The sequence below is a fragment of the Vidua chalybeata genome, chromosome 16 (assembly GCF_026979565.1).
Source record: "Vidua chalybeata isolate OUT-0048 chromosome 16, bVidCha1 merged haplotype, whole genome shotgun sequence".
NCBI lineage: Eukaryota > Metazoa > Chordata > Aves > Passeriformes > Viduidae > Vidua > Vidua chalybeata.
The window spans coordinates 3,041,825-3,066,576 of record NC_071545.1 but is presented as its reverse complement, the minus strand read 5'-3'; the positions used below and the strand labels follow the sequence as shown (position 1 = coordinate 3,066,576).

The 24,752-nt window shown below is 51.2% G+C and overlaps 1 protein-coding gene across 1 annotated transcript in view; it reads right to left on the bottom strand.

The window, feature by feature from the left end:
• RHBDF1 (rhomboid 5 homolog 1) overlaps positions 1-21,396 on the bottom strand; it is a 34,326-nt gene extending 12,930 nt beyond the window's left edge. The window contains exons 1-3 of the mRNA XM_053957768.1: positions 21,242-21,396; positions 6,965-7,109; positions 4,967-5,100 (exon numbers count right to left, since the gene is read on the bottom strand). Of these exons, the coding sequence (XP_053813743.1) occupies positions 4,967-5,100; positions 6,965-7,087 (257 nt within the window). The 5' untranslated portion in view covers positions 7,088-7,109; positions 21,242-21,396. The remainder of the gene's footprint in view (positions 1-4,966; positions 5,101-6,964; positions 7,110-21,241) is intronic.
• Positions 21,397-24,752: the final 3,356 nt, after the last annotated feature.

Genomic DNA, 24,752 nt, shown 5'->3' with positions numbered 1-24,752 from the left:
CCCCAATTCAAGGACAGGATTCTTCCCCAGGAGCATCTCGCAGCTTGTCCTCAGCTGGTTTTAGCAACCTGACAGATGCTGGCCAGAAATGTTTGACCATCAACAGCGTTCTGTCTCTTAAGACAGAAGAAAAATGACAGGAGATAGTCACTCTGGGCAAAGGACAGTTTGTTCCGAGTTTTTCTAAAAATAAAGGAAAAGAAATGGTACAGAAATTCAGAAAATAGCTTGATGAAAGGTGTTTTTTTACTTTAAAAACTATCTATTGCAAACACTTACCATCTCCAGGCCAGCTCTGGGTCCCCATTGTAAGACTGTACTGTTTCGTAGCTCTGTAACTTGTCCCAAAATCCACCAGAAATCTCTCTTCTCTCCCAGCCTCCCCTCCACACTCCCAGAATCTCCCTAACTTCTCCATCTCATGCTGCAGGGTTTCTAGCCTCCTCAAGGGTTGCATTAACAGCAAAACTTGCTGCAGTTCTGGTCTCTGCAAAGGCAGGCACACACACATTTCTAAGCTGCTGGTTGCAGAAGCAGGAGCACAAGGCTGCAGCCACAAGGCAGGTTTGCTGCCAAGTGGCTGCTGCCACAGAAGAGCAGTGGATCAGAAGCAAAATCCCAAGGAAGGCAGAGAGGGATCAGGATAAGTCAGACTAAAAGCCTATTTCAAATCCTGCAGGACAGCTGGTACCCTAAACTTACAGGAGTCATGGCAGCCCTGCCAAGCAGTTCCCACCATGGCTAATCCATCCTCAGGAGATGACAAGCTCTCTCAGCCTACAGCTGACTGGCCCAGGTGTTGAAACCTGAAAGTCCAAGCCAAACCCAAACCTTGGCCTCAGCCCCCCTGCTCAGGGGCAAGATCTCCAGCTGCTGAGAAGCAAGACCTCACAGATGACAAAGTGAGCAGTAAAATACACACTGGAGTAAAGGCAGGGATAAATCTAGAATTAGGCCACATAGGGGAACTGAGACAGTGCACTGGAGACAGGAAATTAGTCCTGTGGTTTTGTACCCTTCCAAGCAAAAACCCCATCAACCAACAGGTGAAGGTGCTCTGCCACCACGTCAAAAGGTGTGTTAGAAAGCCACAGCCTTGCAGGCTAAAACCTTCCATATGCAACCACCACACGTTTTCCACAGCCCTCCCTGTTCTCACGATGATACAGAACAGACCCTTCAGAGGTCCTGTGGGCCACTGCTGGAATTCACCTGAACTCACTGACCCAAATGCCACCAGCAAGTCAACGTGCAAGCCTTTGGAGATGGGGCTATGTGAAAATCTTGGGGCACCTCTCTGCTCCCACAGACCCACATCTCCTTGAAGCAATCTTCCTCTCCATCCAGAGCAAAGGCCCAGGCCAGCCCCTGCCCTGACAGACTCACCAAGCCCATAGCACAGAGGTCAAGCTGCCAGCTGCTCTGGCACAACACACACCACAGAACAGTGTGACCACTCACAGGGCTCCCCACAGACTGCTGTAACCAGTACTTCAAAGGCAAGGTGACCTTGGGTGACAAGCCCGTGCACAGGGCCTCAAAGGGAGAGGGGCTGAGGGTCACTTGGGCCCATATGAGCCTGCTGAGGAGTGGAACCACTCAGCCTCAGAGCTCTCCAAAACTGTGCTCCCACTGGCCTGGAAGGACAAGCACCACCACAGCTGCTGGCACTGTGCGGAACACTCTGGAACTGCCAGAGACCACTGCTGGGTGAGGGCCAGGGTGAAGAGCTGTCCCTCTCCTCCCTGATCACAGCCAAAATCATCCACTAAAGAGTTCAGGGCATCTGGAGCACCCTGGGAAGATGCTGAATGCCTCTGTTCAGCTGGGGATCCCCATCACATCCTATGGAGTCCCCAGGGCACTGTAACGACCAACACCAGAGTCAGCTGTCACTCTCCTGTCATGAGCCAAGCAGCCCTGAAAGCCCAAGGCCAAACACAAGCAGCCCCAAAGGTGGTCACAGTGCCAGAGTGGCAGCTGGCCAATGCCAGGACGGCAGGACAGGAATACAGGGCATTAGGTCCAGTCCCTGCCATGCACAAAATCACACTGTCTGTCTGATTTTAAAGATTCCTAAACTCCAGATCTGGGGTGATGGCCAATGGGCCCGTTGTGCCCTGGACTCCTGGAGTGGCTCATCTCCTTGGAGCTAAGTAAACAAAGACCTCCACCTCAAAACGAAGACAGTCACATTTGCATTAGAAAAAGCCATGATGTCAACAGGGAAAGAGTGGATGCTGTATTCCATTCATCAGCTCTGAGCCCCTCTGGACCAACACAACAGTGTCTGTCTGGTGCTGCTTCCTCTCCTTCCCCTCCTGCCCCAAGAAGGCTTTGGGGCCAACATATGCTGCACTGCTGCCAGCAAAGGCAGGCTGGGCTAAGGCTGCCCTGGGGAGATATTCCAGCTAAGGTGAACACCAGGAGGTTGACAGCTTGTTAGGAAAGGCAGGAGGGAGTGAGGCTGGCGGGTGGACAGCTTGTTAGTCCATGCTACTTATTGACAGCTGCCTACACGTTTAGTAGGAGTGACAATTGTTTTCTGTTAGAGGCACACATGAACTTTCTCACTCTGCCTGTCTGTAGGCCTCTCGGACAGTCCTGGGAAGGCAATGTGATCTCAGCAACAGCCAGACTCTGTGCAGTTCACAACAGCCCTGGCACACACATGCAGGGGTGGGTTTCACACTCAGTGCTACCAGTACCTGAAAAACGATCGGGGCAGGGACTGCCGCTTTCTCAGGGAGCTCCTGCCCCCCCGGTGCCCACGGGCGGGCAGGGTCTGACTCCTTTGAAACCGAACCTGTCTGCTGCAAAGAAAAGAGAGCTGAGGGGAAGGAACCTCCAGGGCTGTGGAGAGGAGCAGCCACTGCATCTCCTTCCATAGCCCAAAGGGCAGCAGTTGTGCCCCACTGCATGTGACAGTGGCCTCCAGCTGAGAGCACGACCTAAGAGAAACAACCAACCTCAAGCCACACAGCAGCAGCATCTTTGAACCCAGGAGGCTGCTGAATCCTCTTGGTGCACCTGTGACGTGTGTCTCACATTGCTCTGAAGGTAGCAGGAGTACTGCCATCCCCCTCAGCTCCCCCTGTAAGACCTGCCTTCTTCAGGCCAGACACGCAGCTCCAGATTCCACAGCTGGCTTGGACACCAGTGTGAAACCATGGAGGTGTCAGCAGGCCGAGATATGATCTGCTTAGAGACAGGAGACTGGTGCCCTACAGGATCTTGCCTAGTGAACAAGTCTATCTGTGGCACATCTGCTGCCTTGCATGGACATCTCAGACACCCTGGAAGACTGGAAATGGTGTTAGATGCTTCCATATGAATCACTCCCATGCCTTGCTCTGGACTACACAAGCTTGACTTTATGTTCACAGTTGATCTGTGTCCTCCAGGGAAGATGGTACGGAGTCCTGCTGCAGTTTCACATTCTGTGCATTCTGAGGGCTGTGTTAAGCAGGAAACTTGGCAGTCAGCCTTCCTGGACTCACAAAACAAATCCCAAAACACAATTTAGGGATGTATGGTCTGCATTCTCCACTGCTAGCTTCTCCTAGCTCCGCTAAATGGAAAACAGGGATTTAAGCCTTGATACTTTCCATTCCCCTGGCCTTGTTTCTGATCCACTCATTTAATGCTTTTATTGCTAGTGTTGTGTAATGTGTGCATCTCCTGTAGTTCTGCTCCTTGTAAAGTCCTTCCCAAAGTAAATTTGTCACAGTAGCACCAAAGCAGTTCACAGTTGCTCACTCCCTTACATGCAATACAAACTGCATGTTGTGAGGATTTCTGGGGCAGGTTACCCTGGCCCTTCCACCCAATGCTTCCTGTCAGGGCCTCCACAGCACCTTCCCAGGATATCCCCTCATCCTTGACGTGCTCTTGCCTAGCTGTCCTGGCAAGGAACACGTCAGGAGCAGGGAGGCAAGGGAAGAGGCAGTGTAGGTGTGCAAGGACAGCCCCAGCAGACCCTGAGGCTGCCCACAGCCCTGAAAAGAGCAGACGCCGCTTCACGGGCTCAGCCCTCCCAACCTCACGAGAAGCAGGATCAGAGTGGGCTGGTGCAGGAGAGCTTCAGCACCAAGGCAGCTGGGGAACGTCTGAGGCAAAGGAAAACAGTGTGTGGGAGATCTCCCAGAGCTGGAGAGCTGCTCCTTTGTGAGTGGGCGAAGCCTGGCTGGCTGAAAGTACCCCTGACCCATGGAGCTCCAGGGATGCTCCTGGGATCCAGGCAGGCCTGACACACTGCCAGAGGTAGAAGCAAGTCATCTCAGGAGAGAAGCTGGGAGAGCCACTCCCTCTGGGCAAACTGGGATAAGCCTTTGCCATGGTGAGGGAAAGAGCATCCAGCTCTGTGCGGCCATGTCTCAAGAGACTCCTAATGACAACCCTTTGCAGGAGTGGGACACAGGACCAGAGCAGCCTCTCCCTGCTCTCCACCACCTCTCAGAGCCATCTCAAGAACCTGTGAATGAGCCAGTGCTAGGAGCCAAGCTGCTGAGAGCCCTGCACAGCTCCAATGGGCTTCTGCCTCCCCCAGCAACCACGTGCTCTCAGACACTGCACCAAAGCACGCCCAGCACACCCCATCTACAGTCACAGCTAAACATCAGGGCCTGACACATCCTGTTAGTGAGAAACAGCCCCCCTTGGGGCACGGGGGCAGCCAAAATCTGTCTGTAAGTGGCAAACACCATTCATTGTCCTGGTCATCAGCATCTTCCTCCCAGGACCTGTCTCCTCACGTGCTACAGACAGGCTACACAGCACCACTGGGCTTCTACACTGGGGACCAACCTGCACCCACTCTTCCACAGCCTGACAAGGTAACGAGGGACTCAGCCTAACCCTGCTGCGACAGGCAGCGGGACGAGCAGAGAACCAGGAGTGCAGAGCTCCAGGATGGCACTGGATGGCAGAACGCACTGCAGCAGGCTCCAGGAGCTCCGTGCCTCACCTCTTGATGGTCTGGGTGATTGAGGTCTGGCGTTGCAGCACCGCTCTCCGCGCGGGGTCGTGGGGCAGGGACGGCACGCGGCTGTTGTCGGCCGGCATGCTCACGCTCCGCAGGAACGCCTGGCGCCGCGTCGGCTGCCGAGGGAAGCGGGAGGGAGTCAGAGCTCTGCGATGGGGATCTCAGCAATTCAGCGTCTGCTGCCTGAGCTCCTGCAACACATCCTCCTGGCTGTTGTCTACCCAAATCACACTCTCCTACCTCGACCACTCCACAAGGTCAAGAGAAGCGCAGTCAGTGGGATTTGCTTCTTAAGTGGCTCTGGATCTGCACTGAAAGCCTGTGAGAGCTCTGGGTGGGTCTGCAGTTGCTGCCTGGTGCAGCCTAAGCAAGCTGGGAAAGGCTTTGTTCATAGCCTAATTGCCTGGGCACACTCACATGTCTTTGGCTAAATGTCACCTACCAAATGTGACACAACTCACCAGGCTCACACAACTGCCTCCCCAGGGCTGCTCTGGATTACATTTTTATCAGCTCAGCAGAGACACCATGTCCCATTTGCACAGGGCAGGCTGAGCAGAGTGCCCCTCTGGCAAGTGAAGCTCTGATCGATCCTCTGGTCAGACACTGTCTCTGCCTCAAGACTCCTTCAGCCTCTCTAGCCCAGAAAGCTAATGATTTCCACTTACATTAACAGTTTTGATATCTTTTATGTAAAAGCAGTACACAGATACTCAGGCTGTAAGTCAGAGGAGCACACAATGCACTCTTATCCTGACAGCCTGGGCTGTGCAGAGAACGTCACCTCCACCAGCTTCCATCATAAGCACAGAGTGTCCCTCCAGGTGCCCAGCTGGCTTTAGAGATTCCAGATAGGGGGAGATCCATCAGAACCTTAAATAATTGATTCAGAAGGTATCAACCTGCACTGGTAAAACCCTGAACTCCACTCCTAATCCCTACAGACTGACCCCCAAACCCTTTCCTTCCAAGGGAAGACCAGAACCAAGATTGATCTGCCAGGAGCTGTCATGTAAGTGAAGTGCATTTGAATCCCTGGATCACAGAATGATGAAGAGGACAGTTCTTGCTGTTCCAAGTGTAATATAAGTTTCCTCTTAAGACAAGCTTGTCCTCAGCCCCCTCCAGGGAAGCTGTATAACCCTCCATTTCTCTAATGACTAAACTTTTTTTCACATAAGTGACTGAACCCAGGCGCTGTACACACCCATGGAGCTGGGCAGCAAGAACCCTCTGGCTCTCCCTTCAGTGCTGTTCCTGCAGCAAGGCCACACAGGCAGCCAGCATTCATATCCAGGTCTCACCCCTACAGCAGTTTTTAATACCTTGTAGCAGGTATTCCTGATATTCTCCCTACTCCCAGCACAAATAAGGGTGTTTTACTCTCATGCTCTGCACTGCTCCCATTAACCTATCACCTCATCTCTACTTCAGCACTCCTCAATGTTATTTATTTCTCATCCCACATGGTTCTCTTATGTTCCTCATGCTGCTAACAGCTTTGTGTTGCCAGTAACTGTTCTTTGCTGTTACTGATGAAAGTCTGTCATTATCTTGGCTATTCATAAGTCAGATTCATACCCTGCTCATTTCAGCACAAGCTCCAGCACTTCCAGGCCCTCATGCTTGTCTTGGGAGACCTTCAGTCCTCCAGTCCCCTTAAGAAATGCTTGTTTGAATACCTCACTCTCATATCCCAGCCAAGACACTTTTCACAATGCCCACATCCAAACACTCACATCCACTGATGTGAGCACGTCAGCCACCCACCCTCATCCCTCCCACATCCCCTTCAAGGGGAGTTAATTACTGCTCATAAATTTACTCAAAGGCTTCTGCCCCTTCTTATGTGGCCTCAGGACCTGCCATCACACGCTGCCTTTCCCTCAGCCAGGACTGATGGGGATCCCAGGCACAGGGATGCTCCCAGCACATCCCTCCCCAGCTCCCCAACCCCTCCCTCCTCGCCAGCCCCTGTACCTGCACGGGCTGGGGGGGCTCTTCTGGCACGGGCAAGGGCACCGGCACCGGGATGTCCAGTTTCAACCATGGTGGCTTCTTCCGCTGTAAACTGCTCGTGCTGTCGTGTCGCGCCTCCGACATCGTCCCACGCTTGTCCTCGGGCCTAGGAGAGGGGAGACACCAGAGTCAGGAGGGAATCTGGCTCATCCTTCACAGCCCATGCTGGCAGGGCGAGCAGAGGGTTCTCCTCCCAGCTGTGACTGATGGGCCCCAAGCCCCACGTGGGATGAATTCCCAAAGTGCCTCATGAGGGCTCAGGGGTCACAGCTTGTGCCCACAGTGGTCATTCAGCACCTGACACTCAGAGGACACAGAACCTCGAGCCAGATACAGACACTGCAGTCACAAGTTTTGAGTCGCCTGCCATTAAGATTTTTGCTGAGACTACTGTGAGATCCAGATTCCTTAAGAACAAGCCATGAATTAAATCTTAATGAGATCTGGATCCAGACCAACCAGCTAAGTAACTGCAGTATCAAAAGCCACTGGCCTCCCTCTAAAACCAGCTTGTGACTCACAAACACCCTTTTTTGCCCACCCAAAGCCAAGCACCACACTTTCCAACTCACCCACCACTTAGCAATTAACAAGCGGCCATTTCTCATCGCTGCTTCTAATCTCTTTTAAATGTAGTGATTTTCTAGAAACACAATACAGTGCACAGAGCAATACCAGTATAGCATGAACATTAGAGAACTGGCACTAATCCTGAACTAAGAGCGGTTTTCATACATAAATAATAATGATATGGTATTTAAATAAAAACCGCTGTGTAATCCAAACGCCGCAGTGAGCAGAGTGACTCGCTGTCATCTTGCCCACTCTGCTGCAGTTTTGCCCTCCTGCTTGGGACCACAGGAGTCTTTCAGGCTGGCAGAGCACCCACTTCACTGTGCACGCTCAGAGAAACAATTCAGAAAACAGGTTTCACTGGAGGTAGATCAGCTCAGATACCTCCACAGGTACTTTCCAACCTAAATTACGCTACAAGTTTGTATTTCTTCCTCTCCTATCACACACACAACTTCAACTGAACAGTGGGAAGCATGTGTGCTGAATGGGACAACAGATTCCATTCCCTCCGGGCTCTCTCCTTGCATGGCCCTAGCCTGGCCTATGGCCCTCAGCCATAGGGGACAAAAATAATCAAGTGTCCCAGCCTCTTCACCACAGTGGACAGATGGAATAAGCAACCAGTTAAATTAGCAAGCACACATGCTTTGACAGGGAGTAGGAGAAAAACTCAGTTGGAATTAAAACTTCGTGCTCTTACAGTGTCAACACAGTCCATTTGAATGCAGAGTGACTTTAACACATAGGGGCTCTTCCTTGAGAGAGGCCAAGTCCTAGGCCAGGACCAGAGAGATCTCCACCCTCAGAGGCATTTGGCATGCAACAAAACAAGGCCCTGAGCTGCCTGAATTATCCCAGCCTTGCAGTGGCTGAGCCAGTCAACCTGCATGGGTACCTCCCAACCTAAATTAGGCACTGGCTCTCTGAAACGTGCGCTGCCTTGCAGGGCATTTCCCCCATATTCCCACAGCTCCCTGCAGCTGCTCTGGAAAGGGAACTGCACACACCATTGCAAAAGATACAAGGCAGGGGGGCAGGCAGGGGGGAAATAGGTCAACAAATGGGAGTGGGGGATGATCTGGATTGGGTTAGAAGAGAATCTCATCTAAAAGGAGCTGAAGGCCAGCTGCCGGTTCAGTCGCGCGAGCTGGGCCGGCTGCCAGGAGCGCTGTGCTCAGCTGAGCCAGAACGACAGAAAGGGAGGACTCAGCTGTAGGTGGATGAAGGTTGGGTTTCAGCAAATACCACAGGCCCCCAAAAGTCTGGGAATTCATGATCTAGCCTGTACAGACATGCCCTTCATACATGCACCACAGTCCTGTTGCACAGATGCAGTGCTGTGCATGAGAAGGACACAAATCCTTCCTTCCCTCCCCGCCGAGCTGCAGGAGTGGCTAAATACAACTGTTCTAACTTCCTGGAAGATAAGGACAGTGAGAGTATTAGGGGAACTCCTGTCTGTTCTTGGTATGAGTAAATCTGCTGTGAGACACGATTTACTGAAAGGTCTTGCAAATTTGTCTTCATGGTGAGGTGAGAAATCAAAGCAGATTTCTCACACTGAAAAACTCCAGCATTTACCTTTGAGGATCACAAACAGGAATGTCCTCAAGGTGTCCTCATCAGAGACCAGCCAAGAGAGACAGAGCCACCACTCTGGCACGACCAAACACAACCTATTTCACACAACTCAAGAGCCTCCTTCCTGTGCCTTCAAGGGCAAATTCAGAGCCTCCGAAGTAGCAACTCTGCTTTTTCCAGCATCTCACCACTGAGCCAACATCACTCAACATCCTTCCTGTCTACCTACAGAGCTGCCTTTGTGAGCAGGAGCTCTGGGTGTGAAGAATACAAACGTGTAGGATTTGCAGCTCTATCAATCAGTGAGGCCAAGCCAGGAAGGCAGAGGATGAATCACGCCTGTATTGCCCGAAAGTTGCTGCAATAACGTGAAACCCTGTGAAAGACTTCCGATTAAATCTGTTTTGCGTTTCCCCTCCTAAATTGCCACAGACCACAGACAGTGATGTCCACACATCTTCACTGGCTTCCTTGCCACCCTTGCAGACTTGCACATGGGATCTCCAGGGCGTACACACCTGCCAAAGAGGACAGGGCATGCACACACAGGGGTCAAGCCTGTGGCCTTAAAATTACCCCCAAAGTTGACTCAACTTTGTGTTTTAGGTAAGGTGAAGATCTCAAGATGAAATTCACATTCTGACGGAGCAATGGACTGCTCTGCTTTCTCCCTGCTTCAGCAGTTAAAGAGTTCTTTAAGTAGCAAAGCATAAAAATGCATATATAATAATTGTCTAAATGCATTCAGTATTTAAACCCCAAGTGAGTTTCCAGGGTGGCTGCAAACAGAGTATGTAGGAGCAAATCCCCCTACCAGTTCAACCTTCTTTACTCACTAACAGGTTCACTTCCCAGTAAAAGAGTGCAGCAGAGCTGCTCAGCAGTCCCAACTCCCTGTGTGCATTTGGAGTGGCCAAAAATAAACCTTACAAACACCAAAGACTGGATCAAGCCCTGCCAGGGCAAGCACTGTGAATTCTGTATGAATAATCAGCCACTGCACAGGTCAGGCAACTGCCTCTGCCCCAGGCACAAAAAGGCCTGGGGTATGGTCATGAGAGACAGGTTTCCAGGGGGTTAACGGGGAGCCTGGACGTGGATCCAGCTGAATACACGGATATACAGACCATCAGTGCATAGCTGTGTGCACAGATGTTCAGGAACATGGTCCAACAGCCTTTGCATGGCAGGTAACACCCATTATCACACCTGGCCCTCACCCAAAGTGCTGCCAATTTCTGCCCCAGCACTGCAGTGAAAGCACTTGCTGAGTTTCACACTGACCTCTTGGTTACTTTATAGGGTCAATGTTTCAGGGTCCAGTGTCCATGTATTTCATCAGGCCAGTGGGCTTTGATTCAAAGTTGACTGCATTGATACGTATTTTGTTTGAATGGTCCCATGCTATAAATCCCAATTTCTCAGTACTGTCAGGAGGCCAGGATGGGAACACACAGAGCAGAGCCATGCAGGGTCAGCTCAGTGTCCCCCTAAAGCCAGTACCTCCTTTCCAACTGAGGATGCCTGGCACAGGGTAGGAGCACAGGATCACTCAACAGTCCTATCTCCCAGGACAGAGCCATGGCACGTGCTGTGAATAACTCACAGGCTTCTTCTGCCAGAATGTCTTTGCATGCAACAGTTCAGTATCCATCTCTATATCCATCCAATGGTTATTATTCCAGCATTTATCAAGCTCATATTTTAATCCAAGCAAACTTCTAGTATTCATAACTGCACATGACAGAGCTCCAGAGCTGAAACACATGCTGTGTGACAAGCCTGCTCCAGCTCGTCTGCAAACCTGCCATTTCCTGGGTTCACTTGTTGCTCTGTAGTTCTTAGACTAGAACAGTGATCAGCTTCTCCCTGTCCTCTTTCTCCATGCAAGTCCTGACCCTACAGATCTCTTCCTACCATCCCCTCTTCCCACACCCACATCCAAAAGCTCAGTCCTCGTACAGGGGCTGTTTCAGACCTCTTCCCTGTGCTTGCTTAGTTTGGACTCTGTTCCACCAGCACCACAAAACTCAGGAATATGCAAATACAAGGACGAATGAGAGGTATTTGCAAATCCAGCTTCTTCTAACTGATCAGCTGGTAGCAGCCTAAAAATTATTAATAATGTCCATTTCAATTAAGATAAACAAACAAAAGAAAAATTGTATCAATAGCAGATAGTCTGGGAAATTCATCTTCAAATGGTCTGTGTGAAAGCAAGGTCACAGAACCAGAATGAAAGGCAAATCCACTGTGCTGTGGGTCAGGCTAAGAAAGGGGAGAGCACATTAAATACCAAAGTTGGCACATGATCAAGGAAAGCTGCTTAGTGAAATCTACTGACCCAAAGAGCGAAGGAAAAGCTTTGTCCAGAAGCCTGAGCATGTTCCTAAAAATGACAAGCATCCTAAATACATTTAGAAGCTTGCACAGTCATTTCAAAGAAAGACTATCCTTCCATTTAAAAAGACAACTGAAGCAATTCCCATGTCGATTTCTTTTCTTCCATAATCTCCATTTTACCAGCATTCCCATTTAAAATAAATCTGCCTTTCCCCTCACCCCCGCAAGAAACATTCCAAACAAAAACCAAACCAAACCAAAACCCCAACTTAATTCAACACTACCACACAAACAAACAGCATCTGCTTTTTCCAACAGCACTGCTCCTCTCCAGCCCAGTGTGTGCGTGTTCCTCCAGACACCCCCAGGAGGTAACACACACCGGGGTTACTCCAGTGCAATCCCATCACCACGCTCCCTGGTCACACTCCAGCTGGTTTCCTCCATTTTTCAAACCCCATCACTGCAATAGTTGTATTTACAGTGCCTGCTACACCAAGTCCCAGGCAAGCCCCATATACCTGAAGGGTCTGGCTGAGGCACAGGAATCCAGGTGGACACAGCAAAGAAAGCGGGATCCTCACGGCGTTCTCCAGACAGGACGAGCCAGGGGAGCCAGAGGAGACAGCTCCTGGCTGTGCCTCTCTCTCCAGGAGGATTGCTGCTGGCACAGCAGGGAAAAGGCAGGAAGTCCAAGGAGAAGAGGAGCAGTGGGGTTTCAGTCTCGTGGCTGCCAATAAAACCATCTAGCATGGATCAGACCCAAGGAGTTACAAACAATATCCCAAACAGCAGGCGTGAGCCAGCCCTTTGAAACAGGCCAGATGGAGGGGCTGAGGGCAGGCAGGGACAGGGAAGGTGGGACAGGCCACGCCTGGGGAAAGCTGTTAAGGGCACAGCAACACCCCAGCTTTGGCTGAGCCCACCACCACTGCCCACCCTAAGAAAATACCTGAGGAATGAAACAAAGCCATCAGCACTGCCCAGGGCCCTCTCCTGCTTTCCCAACGCTGGCTGCTGAGCTGGGAAATGCTGTAAGGCTTTGCAGACCCACAGGCTGCCACAGCAGAAGCTGGGTCTGAGCAGCCCAAGCAGCTCTGAACTGTGCAGACACACTGCCCTTTGAGCCCTGCCCCGCACTGCCATTCCCACACACACCCCACTGTCCCTCTCGCTGCTCTCTGCCATGCACAAGCTCTGCCTGAGTGCTGCTGGAGGCTGGTGCCACCTCCAAGAGCCCACTCCAAATCACACAGGCAACAGTTCCTCTGGGCTCTGGCTTCTGCTCGTGAGCAAACCCATCTGCCAGCTAGCTGCTGCCCACGGAGCAGGCTTGCCTTACTCCACTGAGCCACTACAAGGTGTTTTACCAGCACAAACTAATCCTAGTAAATTATTTCCTGTTGATCTGGCATCCTGAAGAAACTCAGACAATTTCAGATAAGCCCTGTGCAACCCCAAGAGGAAGGGTAGGACCAGCCACTTCAGTGATGGCTCAGCATGACAGCAGCTCAGGTGAGACATCAAATACAACCCTGAGCTGTCATCCCCTGCCTGTGTGAAACTGTCCTACTCCATTCCCACCGGGGATCTCACCATGAACCACTTAATTGAATTAACTGAGAAATACCAGCTGAAAGTGGTTTGGAAGAGGCCAGGCAGACCCCTAGACAGGAAATGGGAAGCTACATTGGGTTGGTATTTCATGCAAAGCCCTGTAGAGGGATGGTATTCAAAGAGGCCCAGCAGGAGTGCAAAGCTTCAGCTGGGACCCACTGAACTTGGAAAAGGTTCAGCTGCATACAGAGACAGAGGGTTTTAAGTACAGGTAATGAAAACATCCGCCAGTGAAGTCTGAATGTACGTGAGCCAATCCCACGATCAAGAAAGGAAACCTGATATCCCTTTGAGCAACTGATTTTCTTGGTTTTCAGAAAAACATGAAGGTTATGATGGAAATCAAACAAGAATTAGTTCCTACTTGAACACCAGCATTAAAAGCTTTCAAAGTAGCTTCACCTGGGACCTGAAGGTGTGGTGCCCTCATATAGGAAAGAGAGGAAAAACAGGAAGCTCAAAAACTCTTCTGATTTCTGCTAGTCCCCAGATCTGTAGTTGAACTCCTTCAAATACAGGTTAAAAGATGACCCCCAACTGCAACATGCAAACACTCACAAGCAACAGGCTGATCTTCAAGGTCCTTTTGTTGCAGCAGACAAAGGGGCAAAATAGTAACAAGAACTCGGAAACCAATGCTCAAAATTCAAGCTAAAAAGATGTCTCGGACACTTGAAAGAGATACAAGCCAAGGGTGCTGCCCTCCTCCTCCTGCTGGCACCAGCATCCCCACAGCTGTTGGGTGATCCACACTGGGAACCGACCCACATGAGCTCAGCAGAGAAAATGGCTCGTTCCAGCCCCAGCTCCTTCCCACATGGCTCCACAAACACTTGTGCCAGCAGAAGGAAAGGGGAAGACGCAGGAACCAACGGAGCAGCTGGAGCCAGATGACTGGACTGCTTCTCAAGGCAGAATAATTTGAAGTGATTGTTGAAAACATGGCCAAAGCTCAGATTTGTAGCACTGTGGGAAGCCAACAATTATCCCAGGGAGGTGGTGGGTTCAGTGTCTCTAAATAATCTTCTGAGAAGCACCCTCGGTGCAGATGTTGAGTGCAACAGGAATAAAACACTACTGCACCACCAGAGGCAGAGTGAATTTTTTGGTGGGGTCATTAGATAGGAAAACACACAAACCATCCACAGATTTCTCCAGAGCTGAGAGCCAAGCCTCACACCTGGGCAGCTTCCACAGAGGGGCTCCCAAGGAAGGAGCTTCCCCTGCTCACCCATGGCCTGGAGCACCCACAGGGAAGCAGGTGGAAGGGAGCCAAGCAGAGCAGGCTGGGCAGAGGGGCCTTTTCCATCTCCTCAGCACGTGTGGCCCAGATGACAGAGGCAGGTCTGTAGCACCAGCCAAGCACACGCAGGGCCCGGGCGATGAGCGATCTCCAACCCCACCTTCCAGAGCAAACCCAGCCCAGAGCCATCTACAACCCACTGAGATACCAGCAAGGGCAGCAGCCTGCACATAAACCAACCAACAGCGAGGGGGGAGCAGTGGAAAACCTTCTGGAGCACTTTGGCTCTTCACCCTGTTTATGTTTCTCGGTGAACACACCCTGTGGCTTTGCCACCACATCCAACAGCCACATTTCCAGCAGCCACATCCTAAAAGTCTGGTCACAGCCTGGCACTTCCAAGCTCCATCAGGGCACAGCATGATGAGATACCTGCCAACAGCTCCAGTGATGGCACACCAAGCTGAGAGCAGCATTCCCATTCCTTAGGGAAGCCAGCAGAGCACTGGTGCTCCTCAGGAGCTGTTTCCACCACGAGACCCATTACCAGCTACCAGAGGAAGGATCATCTGTGCACGCCTTGTTCCTGCACCCTGGTTGAAGGTGACCACAGCTGCTGTTGGCTCAGTGGTGCCTGGGCTGAGCCAGCAGAGCCCTTTGGGTCCCAAGCAGCCTCAAACACAGCTGTCAAAGTGCTCTGCACGATCTGCACCTTCCTCAGGAAAGAGTGATCACAGACACTATTGCAGTGCACATTTAACTCATTTGGACGATTCAATGGGACTTAGAGCACCCTGCTCCAGATTTATTCCCATTACTAGAAACAGATGCCTGGTTAAGTTCTGGCTGACCCACAAGTACCATGGGCACAGTCACTGCCTCAATTATAAGCAAGGTGAGAGTCACAAAAAGGCTTTTGTCAGTGCAGCCATGACCCCACATTAGGAAACAAAAGATAAATATCAGGGAACAAAAGAAAAAGGTATTATTTTCATTGAAATTCTGCATTTTGAAGTTTTTTCTACCAGCTCTCATATTCATCACAAGTACTGTAAGGGTTCAGGACACAAGGCAAGCTGGGAACACAGTGCTGGGATGACACTCAGGACAGAAGTAAACACTGGCTCTGGCTGATTTTGGAACAGCTGCTGTCCGTGCACCCAGCTCAAGAGCAATTTTCTTGGTAAAGTAATGTGTCTCAGTGATTACAACATTGTTCATTTAGAAAATACAATATCAATAAACAATTGATGGAAAAGCAACCTCCCCTAAAAAGATCACAATAGGCCAAACCAAAAATTATGTTAGACCAAAAGCTACTCATCATCCTCTACAGCAAAGACTCTGGGTATTAAAAGCAGCTAAGAATCACTGTTTGTTGTGCTAAATAAAAACATTTCAATGGCAAAAGAGATCAAAACTGCCACAAATGACAACATTTCCTATGGAAAGTTACATAAAACCACTCTGAATAGCAACCTAAAAAAAATCTTAGAGGAAATAACAATTACAAACGCTGGAGCCACCAGAAGACAGACTTTATATTCAGGACGGATGGAAGCCACAGAGCCACTCAGAACAGCTTTCTTGGCATGTTCCTTTGAAACTCAGAGCATCCCCATCACACACCTGCTTTCTCCAGCACCACCACAGTTCTGCTCACCTGGGCACAAGTGAGAGAATAAAAAATGCCCACAGCAGCCGAGGCCCGGGGGAGATCCTTCAAAGGACCAATTAAACAGCCAAGAATTCAGAGCAGAGCTGGTTTGGCTGCTGTCCCTCATCGTTAGCTGATGTAGCCAAGGACTCAGGAGAGCCACTCTGGTGCTCTGATTTCTCCCCTGGCTCGTGCTTGATGGCCAGGCACACACCATCTCCTGCTGTGTCCAACTGGAAATAGCTGCAGGAAGAGCTTGTCCTGCTCTGCAGGTGTGTGCACACCTCTGCACATTCATCGTGTGCCCAGTGAAACAACTCATTCATAATGCAAATAGAAGTAATCATAATTCTAGCTTGGTTTAGAAAAAAAAAAAAAAATTAAAATTCTAAGTGAACCACACTTCTTCAGTCTGAGTGAATGGCACATTCTTGCCCACTGCTCTCCCTGAAATGATAGTCCTAGAACAGCCAGGGAAAAGGAAGGTACACTCTTTTTGGCAAAACAACTCACAGTTTTCTACAGTTCACTTTAAGGCTTTGAATTTGAGCAACAGAGTAACAAATCTCCCGTGTGCTGATTGCTACAGAGCAGTAACTCCCAAAATACAGAAGCTGCATTTGTCCACCCAGCTGTTTGAGACCTCCAGATTTTAAAATCCAAGCAGCTCCAACTTTCACTGAGCCACAGCCAAGTAAGTGCCAGACCCGAAGGACTGTAAATGCAGCGTCCTGTGCAGTTTCAGGATGACCTCATAGGGATTGTTCCTTTTTAAAGGAAAGAAAACCTTCAAAGCAGGGATTGCTGCTGACCAGCAGAGCAAGGGGCTGGCTCTGAGCAGAGTGGAAACAGGAAGGGGAGGAGGTGGCAAAGGTAAGCTTTCCAGAAAAGGCAAGATCAGGCATGGCTTGCTATCTCTTCTCCCCCTGGGAAGGCTCTACCGTGCCAGGGAAGTATTGTGCAATGATACCTCAGACTTCACTGAGAAGAAATTGCATTTCCTTTAATAAACACTGTGCTTTAGAGATGCTCTGATTACTAAGGCAAGGTCTGTTTGTTGCTGAAGGCCCCAGAATTTAAGAACATATCCGCTACTCAGGTCTGTATCACCACACTTCCAACATTTCTTTGGTAGGCAAAAAGGAGCTGTAATTATATTTGAAATAAATTGTTTACCTAGATAGTTGAAGAGTGCATGCAAAGGAAATTACAGCAGAAACAAGCCCTATGTCAATCTGACATTTGCAGCAAGTAGAGCACACAAGCAATGAAACGTGCACTCTTATAGCTTTAGGAGATTTGACCACTAAGATAAATGTGAAGAATAAACTCTCTGTCTTCACCCAGTGGGAAACAGACACAGTTACTCAGAAGGATTTGACCATAGTTTGGATGATTTGGTCAAAAACTCAGCTGCTAATTTGCTCTTTGTTGCATCATCCCAACACACATTAAAAAAAAAACAAAAAAACAAAAACAAAACAAAACAAAAAAAAAAAAACCCAAAAAAAAAACAAAAAAAAAAAAAAACCACAAAAACAAAAATCACCTCTTCATTCCTAAAGCAGCATGGACTGAAACAAGGATGAGAGGTGCGATCTGAAGCTTCAACTGGTCCTGGACAGCAGCAAGAGGGGTAGGACCAAAAAAAGGAACAAACAGTCGGAAATCCCTGAAGTTCAACTAACAAGGATATGACAATAGGCAACCTCAGCAGAGACGCATTTCCACTTCTCCCTGTGGAAACCTCACTTCCAGTGGCACAGACATTCTGCCTGGGAAAACAGAGAGGTTGGCAGGCAAGACCTGCCCACCTCAGGCTGCACTGCAGGGAGGGTCTCCACAACTCCGTGCAAGCAGGCCTGGATGGTCTGAGCACACATCACACACCAAATTAGCCTGGGGTTCTTCGAGGACATGGAAACAGAGCTGCCAGCATGACCATGGGAAATGCTGCCAAACAGATCCATTTCCTTCCAATGTTAAATCTTGCCTGTTGCCCGCCTAATCTCTTGGGTCTAAGCTGCAGGGCTAAGACTGTCCCTTTTACATGGTACTCTCTCAGAGGGGAGTTACTGAGCACTAGCAGAGTCAGCAACCTGATGCCCATCCAGGTCCGCTAGTTCTGAACAAGGCAAAAACAAACAAAAAGAAAACAAAACAATCAACCACAAGGCTAAAAAAAATAGCCTGCCACCAAGGCACAAGCCTGCACAACCCTGGACACCCTGCTCTGTAGAAAGAAACCATCCTCATCCTACTTTCCAGCAGCACTGGGATGTTTTACCCGCGACCCAGACACAAATCCCATTAGATTCAGGCTGCAGCACCCACAGCACACACCGAGATGTTGTCACACAGCAGAGAGGATGCAACACAGCTCCCTGAGCAGGCAGGCAACACATGCATTCCATGGGTTCCTTAAAACTCCAACATGTACATACCCAGCAGCTGGGAGTCAACCTCACAGCAACTGTGTGAGATCTGCACAGTTCATGTTTCCTTTCCTTCCAACTAGATGATGATAAATGTTAAACTTGGAGTCCAGCACCTCTTCAACTGAAAAGAAAGGAAACTAATCCACATCTGAGCTCTGGGAAAATGTTAAGGAAGGAATCCATCCTTGAGTTTTAAGTATTTCTATTGAAATGTGTCATATACAGGCGACAGGCTGGTGGCTGCAGGAACAGCAATTAATAGAGGTGTCATGTCAGGCCACAATTAATGCTGGAAACTCTGAGAAAGATGCATGGTCTCCACGGGGTGCCAAAGCCTCCAGAGATAGCTATGGAAGAAAGGCAGCAACCACAAGGGAAGAATCTTATCAAAAGACTGGTCTGCTGGATAAAAGCTGTAGAGTGACAGATAAAGAAATGTCAGGATCTTCAGCTCACAGCCAGTCCTGCTTGGCAGGCACATGCCCAGCAACACGGGGTTCACACAACACACACTCTGCTCAACTTCCTGCTGGACACACTGAATGGAAGAGGAAAACAAGCCATTAATCCTGGTTATGTTGCCCATCTCAGGCCTTCAGCACTAGCCAGGCTGTGTTTGCACTGCAGAGAGATCCAACACACTGAAGAGAATCAAACCTTTACTAATTATATCTGAGCGTGAGGGCTCTGTGCCCAGAATAAACTGTCCTATCATGCCACACTCAGCAGACCCTGCCTCTTTCAAGAGAACATGTTGGGACTTGCTGGCTACTTTCCGGGGCTGGATTCCAGAGGAACAGGACTGATGACCCCAAAAGGAATTCCTATTCCTGCCTGGCGACCTCACGCAGCTGCAGCCTCGTCGCAGTCCCTGCCGCGAAAGTGAAACGAGCTGTCTGCCAAGTCCAGTGACGAGGTGCTGGCCCTCTCTGAGGGACATAACTCCTGCCTGAGGTGACACATCGGGGCCACATGGTCTCAGTACCAAGACACAGAGAGGACAAGCTTGTTGGAGAAGTTTCTGCTGTGCTCTGCAGGCCAGCAGCTCTCTCCACACTCTAAGCTCATCCCCCTGGCTGAAGCCTACCCAGCACAGAGCAAGACATTCCTGAGACCAGGGCCAACCCATGGCTTTCCCCAGAACCTGAAAAGCCAGTTTGTAGGCAGATCTCTTGCAAGTGGATTGCTTAAAAAAAAAAAAAAAAAAAAAAGACCTGTCATGGGAAGTCCCAGAGCAGAACTAGTTTTGTGGGAGTCGCTTTTACGCTGCACAGCATCAACCTCCTTTCATGGGAACGCACGGAAGCAGGAACAGCACGGACACACGTCCACATGCCAGAGCTGCTGCCTTCCTGGGGGCTCAGGACAAATGAGCACAGAGGCCAGGACAAAGCTGGGGACCTGTTCCAAATGCACAGCACCTCCTGGAAAGCTGGCAGTATCCCAGCTCAGAAATGGCAGAGGCTCCCAAGAGCCTGCACACAGACAGGGGAGACCTGGGCTGAGCAGCAGCAGCCACAAAGATTTAAGGACATGAGGGATGCAGTAGGAGGGAGAGATGATAGCTGTTATTAGAGCAACTGAGGGTTAAAAAAAGGCAGACAAGCCCTTTTATAAAGTCCATTTAGGAAGTATCTAAAGTTCACCTCTTTCTTCCAACTATATCAACCAATCTAACACGAGTCATCGCCTCCTCCTGCAAACCTGCACCACTGAGATGGAACAGCTGGAAAGCAATATCCTTCCAATGCACTGGAGTGGAAATGCAATTCTTCCAAGGGTCTGCTCCCCAGCTTGTCCCAAGTGGGCCGTTTTTATCCCCATGGTCACAGCCCACAGGCAGCTGTTTGTCCTTGCTGCCCTATTAGCGTTACTGCAGTTAACACCCCGTGCTCCTTCCTTGTCCCATGCTTCATTCAGAAGTTTTGCTGCCTTGTCTCTTCCCGTTACGTGTGACTATTTTTTCCCTTTACTGCAGAATGCACTTTTCTTCCCAGAGGAAATCAGCAGGCATGGGGACAAAAACAGGAAGAAAGGAAACAACTTCCTGCTTGCTCCAAGACTCGGCTTGGAGACATCTCTGACCAGCACCGTGCACCCCGCCACGAAGCCAATGTGCAAGAGAAGCAGCAGGCACAGAACCGAGTGGGGCACTAGGACGAGCACCAGACAAAACTCATCTGTGCTGCCACTCACCTCTCCTGAGTTGCACTGGAGAAAAACACAGGGCAAAATACATACATTGGGCACTTTGGCACTGCAGGGATGAGTGTGGCAGGATGGGGCTGCTCGCTGAGGAGCCCAAAAGGACTTGGCACCGAGGGTGCAGTCCTGCAAAAGCTTTGGTCTTGCTCGCGTCAGGCTGCCGTGATCCCCTTGCTTCGTGCCAGCAGTGCACAGTGTGAGAACTCAGTTCAGAGACTCGACCCGGCAGGAAAAATAGCCTTAACATGTAAAAAGCCATACATTTTCCACCAGATCATCTCGCAAAGTCGCTGCCAAAGCGCGGGTGCCAGCATCAGGGGAGGGACGGGTGGGAAAGCGTGGAGACGGGGTGGACCGGGATCGGCTGAACGCGCACCTCCACCTACAGCCGAAAGCACTGAGACCGCCAAGCTCCCGGCATCCAGACACGGGGGTCGGGGGCGGCACCTGCCCCCGGCGAGGCTCGTACCCCGCCCGGCTGAGCGGCGCGGTGCCGGTACCTCGGCGGGGCAGGGAACGGCCCCCGCGGGACGCCCCTCCCGGCCAGCCCCCCCTCGTCCCCCCGGCCCCGCACTCACCGTGCAGGCGGGCGAAGCGCAGCGGCCGCTCGGCTCGAGCCGCCCCCCCCAGCGCGGCTTAAGGGACCGGCGCCGCCGAGCTCGGCCCGCGGAGGGCGCGGAGACTCCTCCCCCGTGCCAGGGGCCGGCCGGGCGGGCACGCCATTCACAGCCTCGGCATGCAAATAGCAGCCGGGAGCCGAGCGGCGCTCGGCGCTGAGAGTCCCGGCGGGGAGCTGCCAGCGCCCGGGGCCGCGGGACGCCGCATCCCGCCGCGCCGCCCTGACTCACGGGGTAGGAATGCGCCGCGCCGGGCGGAAGCCACCGGCCCGCCCGCGGCCCCCGCCTTCCCCGCTGCCTCGGCGGTGGGCAGCGCCCTTTAGCCCCGCCGCTGGGCTGGGGTGGCGGGGTTGAGCGCCGGCTCACGTCAGCATCGGCCCTGCGGGTGCTGGGATCGCTGCCGTGCCCGCGGGCAGCTGCGGCGATTCCCGTGCCGGGAGTCCCCTTGGCTGGGCACCGCTGAGCTGCCAAGCCCTGGCCCCGATGCCCCCCGCGGGAGCCTTCCCCACTAAGCCTCCCGCGCACTGGGCTGCGATGCTCCCGGTCCCCTCAGTCTTTCTTGCTGTTTCACCCATTCCCCTCCGCTTAGTGCCGTGTTTCCCACCAAGTCTTCACACCTCCTCTTCCAGCCATGTGGTTAGCGCATCATCCCTCCCCTAAGCTGTTTCTTTCCTCCCAGTTTAAACACTTTTCCCTTCTGGAGGGCATCCTCCCACCTCGATTGCTCAGCCATCCTCTCCTTTGTCCTGGGACTGCTGCAGAAGATTTCTCCATCCATCCTCCACGGAGCATCAGTCAGCATGTATTGCTCACGCAGAGCTTTGCTGGAGCTCCAGCGAGGCCTGCAGGATGCACATCCCTCTTGAGCGGGGTCCTCAACCCACAGCTCCAGATGCTTTCAATGTTAGTAATAACCGGGGGGGATGATGTTCCTTTCCCATCTTACTGCATCTTCCCCGCCAACCTGCGCGATCCAGCCGAGCTGAGCTCATAGGTACCGCGCCCAGCCCTGCGCGTGCCCACGGCAGCCACACGTCGAAGGCAGCCCCCAGAGAGCCCTGCTAACCATATCATGTCTCGTTAGCTAATGAGCAAACGCAGAGCAGCCCCAGCTAGTCCTGGCTGAGGTGGAGACCAAATCACACGCAGAACCCTGACTGTCCGCAAAGCTTAGCAGGCACAAATTATTTTCAGATGTCTCTACCACATAAACAAGGAAAAGAAGCATCCAGTAATGCACTCGCAGGGCCCTTCAGCATCTCCCGGGAGGAACGCTCTGGAGCTGGAGTAGGAATCTGACCCACCCCTGCTCATTCTTTGCCTCCTGCCAATAGTATGTGCATTTTGCAAGAAAAGCAAAGCTCTGTCACTGAAACGTGACTTCTTGCTCCTGTAGAACACTCTTGCAGACAGCACTGCTAACCCCATCCCAAATTCTTGTTCCCCAGTGCTTCCCTGCCCAGCTCCCAGACTCAGGATTCTTTTACCCAAGCTGCAGGAATCTGCAGAGCTGGATAAAATCTACCCTGTTGATAAAGCCTACACGTACCTTGCTGCCATCACCAGCCAGAGTGGTTCTCCTTCAGTGCACTGAGTCCTCCTAGCCTAAAATAGATGGAATAAGGTGACTTAAGGCCAGGTTCTGACTGCTCAAGCATGAGATGGTGCATGGCAGCAGTTCAATGTTGAGCACCCACCATTCCTGGCCTGGAGCACATCATCTAGCCCAAAAACCTTGTTTGTTTTCTCCCTCTTCAGGGAATACTTCTATTTGAAATGTGGCCTCTGAGGACCAGCTGAAGGAGAGCTCTTTCCTGGTGCTTGTTATGTCTAAGGTGAACATGTGATTACATGAATTTGCTTCATTCTTCTCTGCTGGAAACTGGAATTTCCTCCCTACTTGAAACCCATGAGAAACTGTGATCTTGCCACAAATCATGGTTAAAGACCCAATGAAATAGATATCCATCAGCATGTGAATGCAGCACTTTCACTGCTGCAGCTTGCTAAAACTGCTTCAAGGCCTGGTGAGCCACACACCTGCTTGCTTCCAGCCAGGCTGCTGGGTCTGCACCAGCCAGGAGTGGTGCACAATGGCCCTCAGGTACTGGACAGAATTGTTCAACACCTCATCTCCTGCTGCATGCCCTCCTGCATGCACATTTGTATGCAACACTCCTTGGAGCACTGATCCTGTGTCATCAAGTGTTAAACTGGGGCTTCACTGAATATGGATTATAATCCAAGCAGGGAAATGCTGGTGTTACAGCCTGTGTGCCTTGCCTGACACTTTTGTGAGGACAGCCAGGACACACCAGGAGCACAGAGGTCTGTTTTTATCAGGATCATTGGTTCCCTGGACAGATGATTTGATTCCAACCTGCTTTGTTCAGTGTTTGGGCCAAGAAGGCATCCCAGTACCCGGCAAGCACGGCAGAGAGCATCAGATTGCAGCCTTGACCAGTGAAAACAGAGCTCCCCTTGCCCTCTGGAAGTACACGGGCTTTGTAGTGCCTCCTGTGCTGACATGAAGCAGCAGCACAGCCCTGGCAGCTGTCCTAGCAAACAGGGAAGAGGTCCAGAAAGGCCTGGGATTTCTTCTGGGGAGGATTAATAACACAGAAACCCAAGTGAAGTCCCACGGAGTTTCAAACGCAGGTGGCCTGGCCAGGAGCCAGAGAGGGAACTGCCAGGAGGGAAAGGACGGGGATTCCCCTTGGGAAATGCCTTTCCAGGGTGGATGGCTGGACCTGCAGCCCCTTGCTGGGGAGCAAACCAGTTCCTGGGTACCAGCAGCTGATCAGGTTTTCACCCCCAGCTGCACATGTGTGTGGGGGATCCTGTGGATAGGAGAAGTGGGGATGGTACAGCAGGGTCTGTTCACCAGAGCTGCTACAGAAATATCTCCCCCTGTTCCTCTCTAACCTGCAGCTCCTGGTGTGCAGCTGGCCCAGCTTTGTGCCCCAGGGAGAGCAGTGAGGGCTGCTCTGAGCACCCAGCCTCAGCAGAGCCCTTCCTCACACACCGTGGGAGTGTTGGTGCAAAATGCTTGGAGTGCAGATGCCCCCAGAGTGGATGCCAAACTGGGAATGGTGCTGCTGACCTGCAAAAAAAAATATTGACATTTTTTGGAGTGCAAACCTTTCACTTCCCAAAAAAAAAAAATCCCCCAAAGAACCAAACAACTTCTATTAACAAGCAGCTATGTCGCAACTTCAATTTCCTATAATCCACTCAACGAAGTTCAAAAACCTCAAACTGGGTGGAAGGTCTTTTGATGCTTCTGTCACCCTCAGGCAGCAGCAGACAGCACAGAAATCATTGTGTGGGATCACACCCGTGGCAAGGAGGGACACAGAGGTGGCTTTGGCCTGGCAGTTCCGTGCACCTGCTCAGGTGCTGGATGTGCCATGGGCTGCAGGCCTGCAGGGATTGGGGGTTTAAGCCCATGGAAGAGGTTCAAAAATAAAGC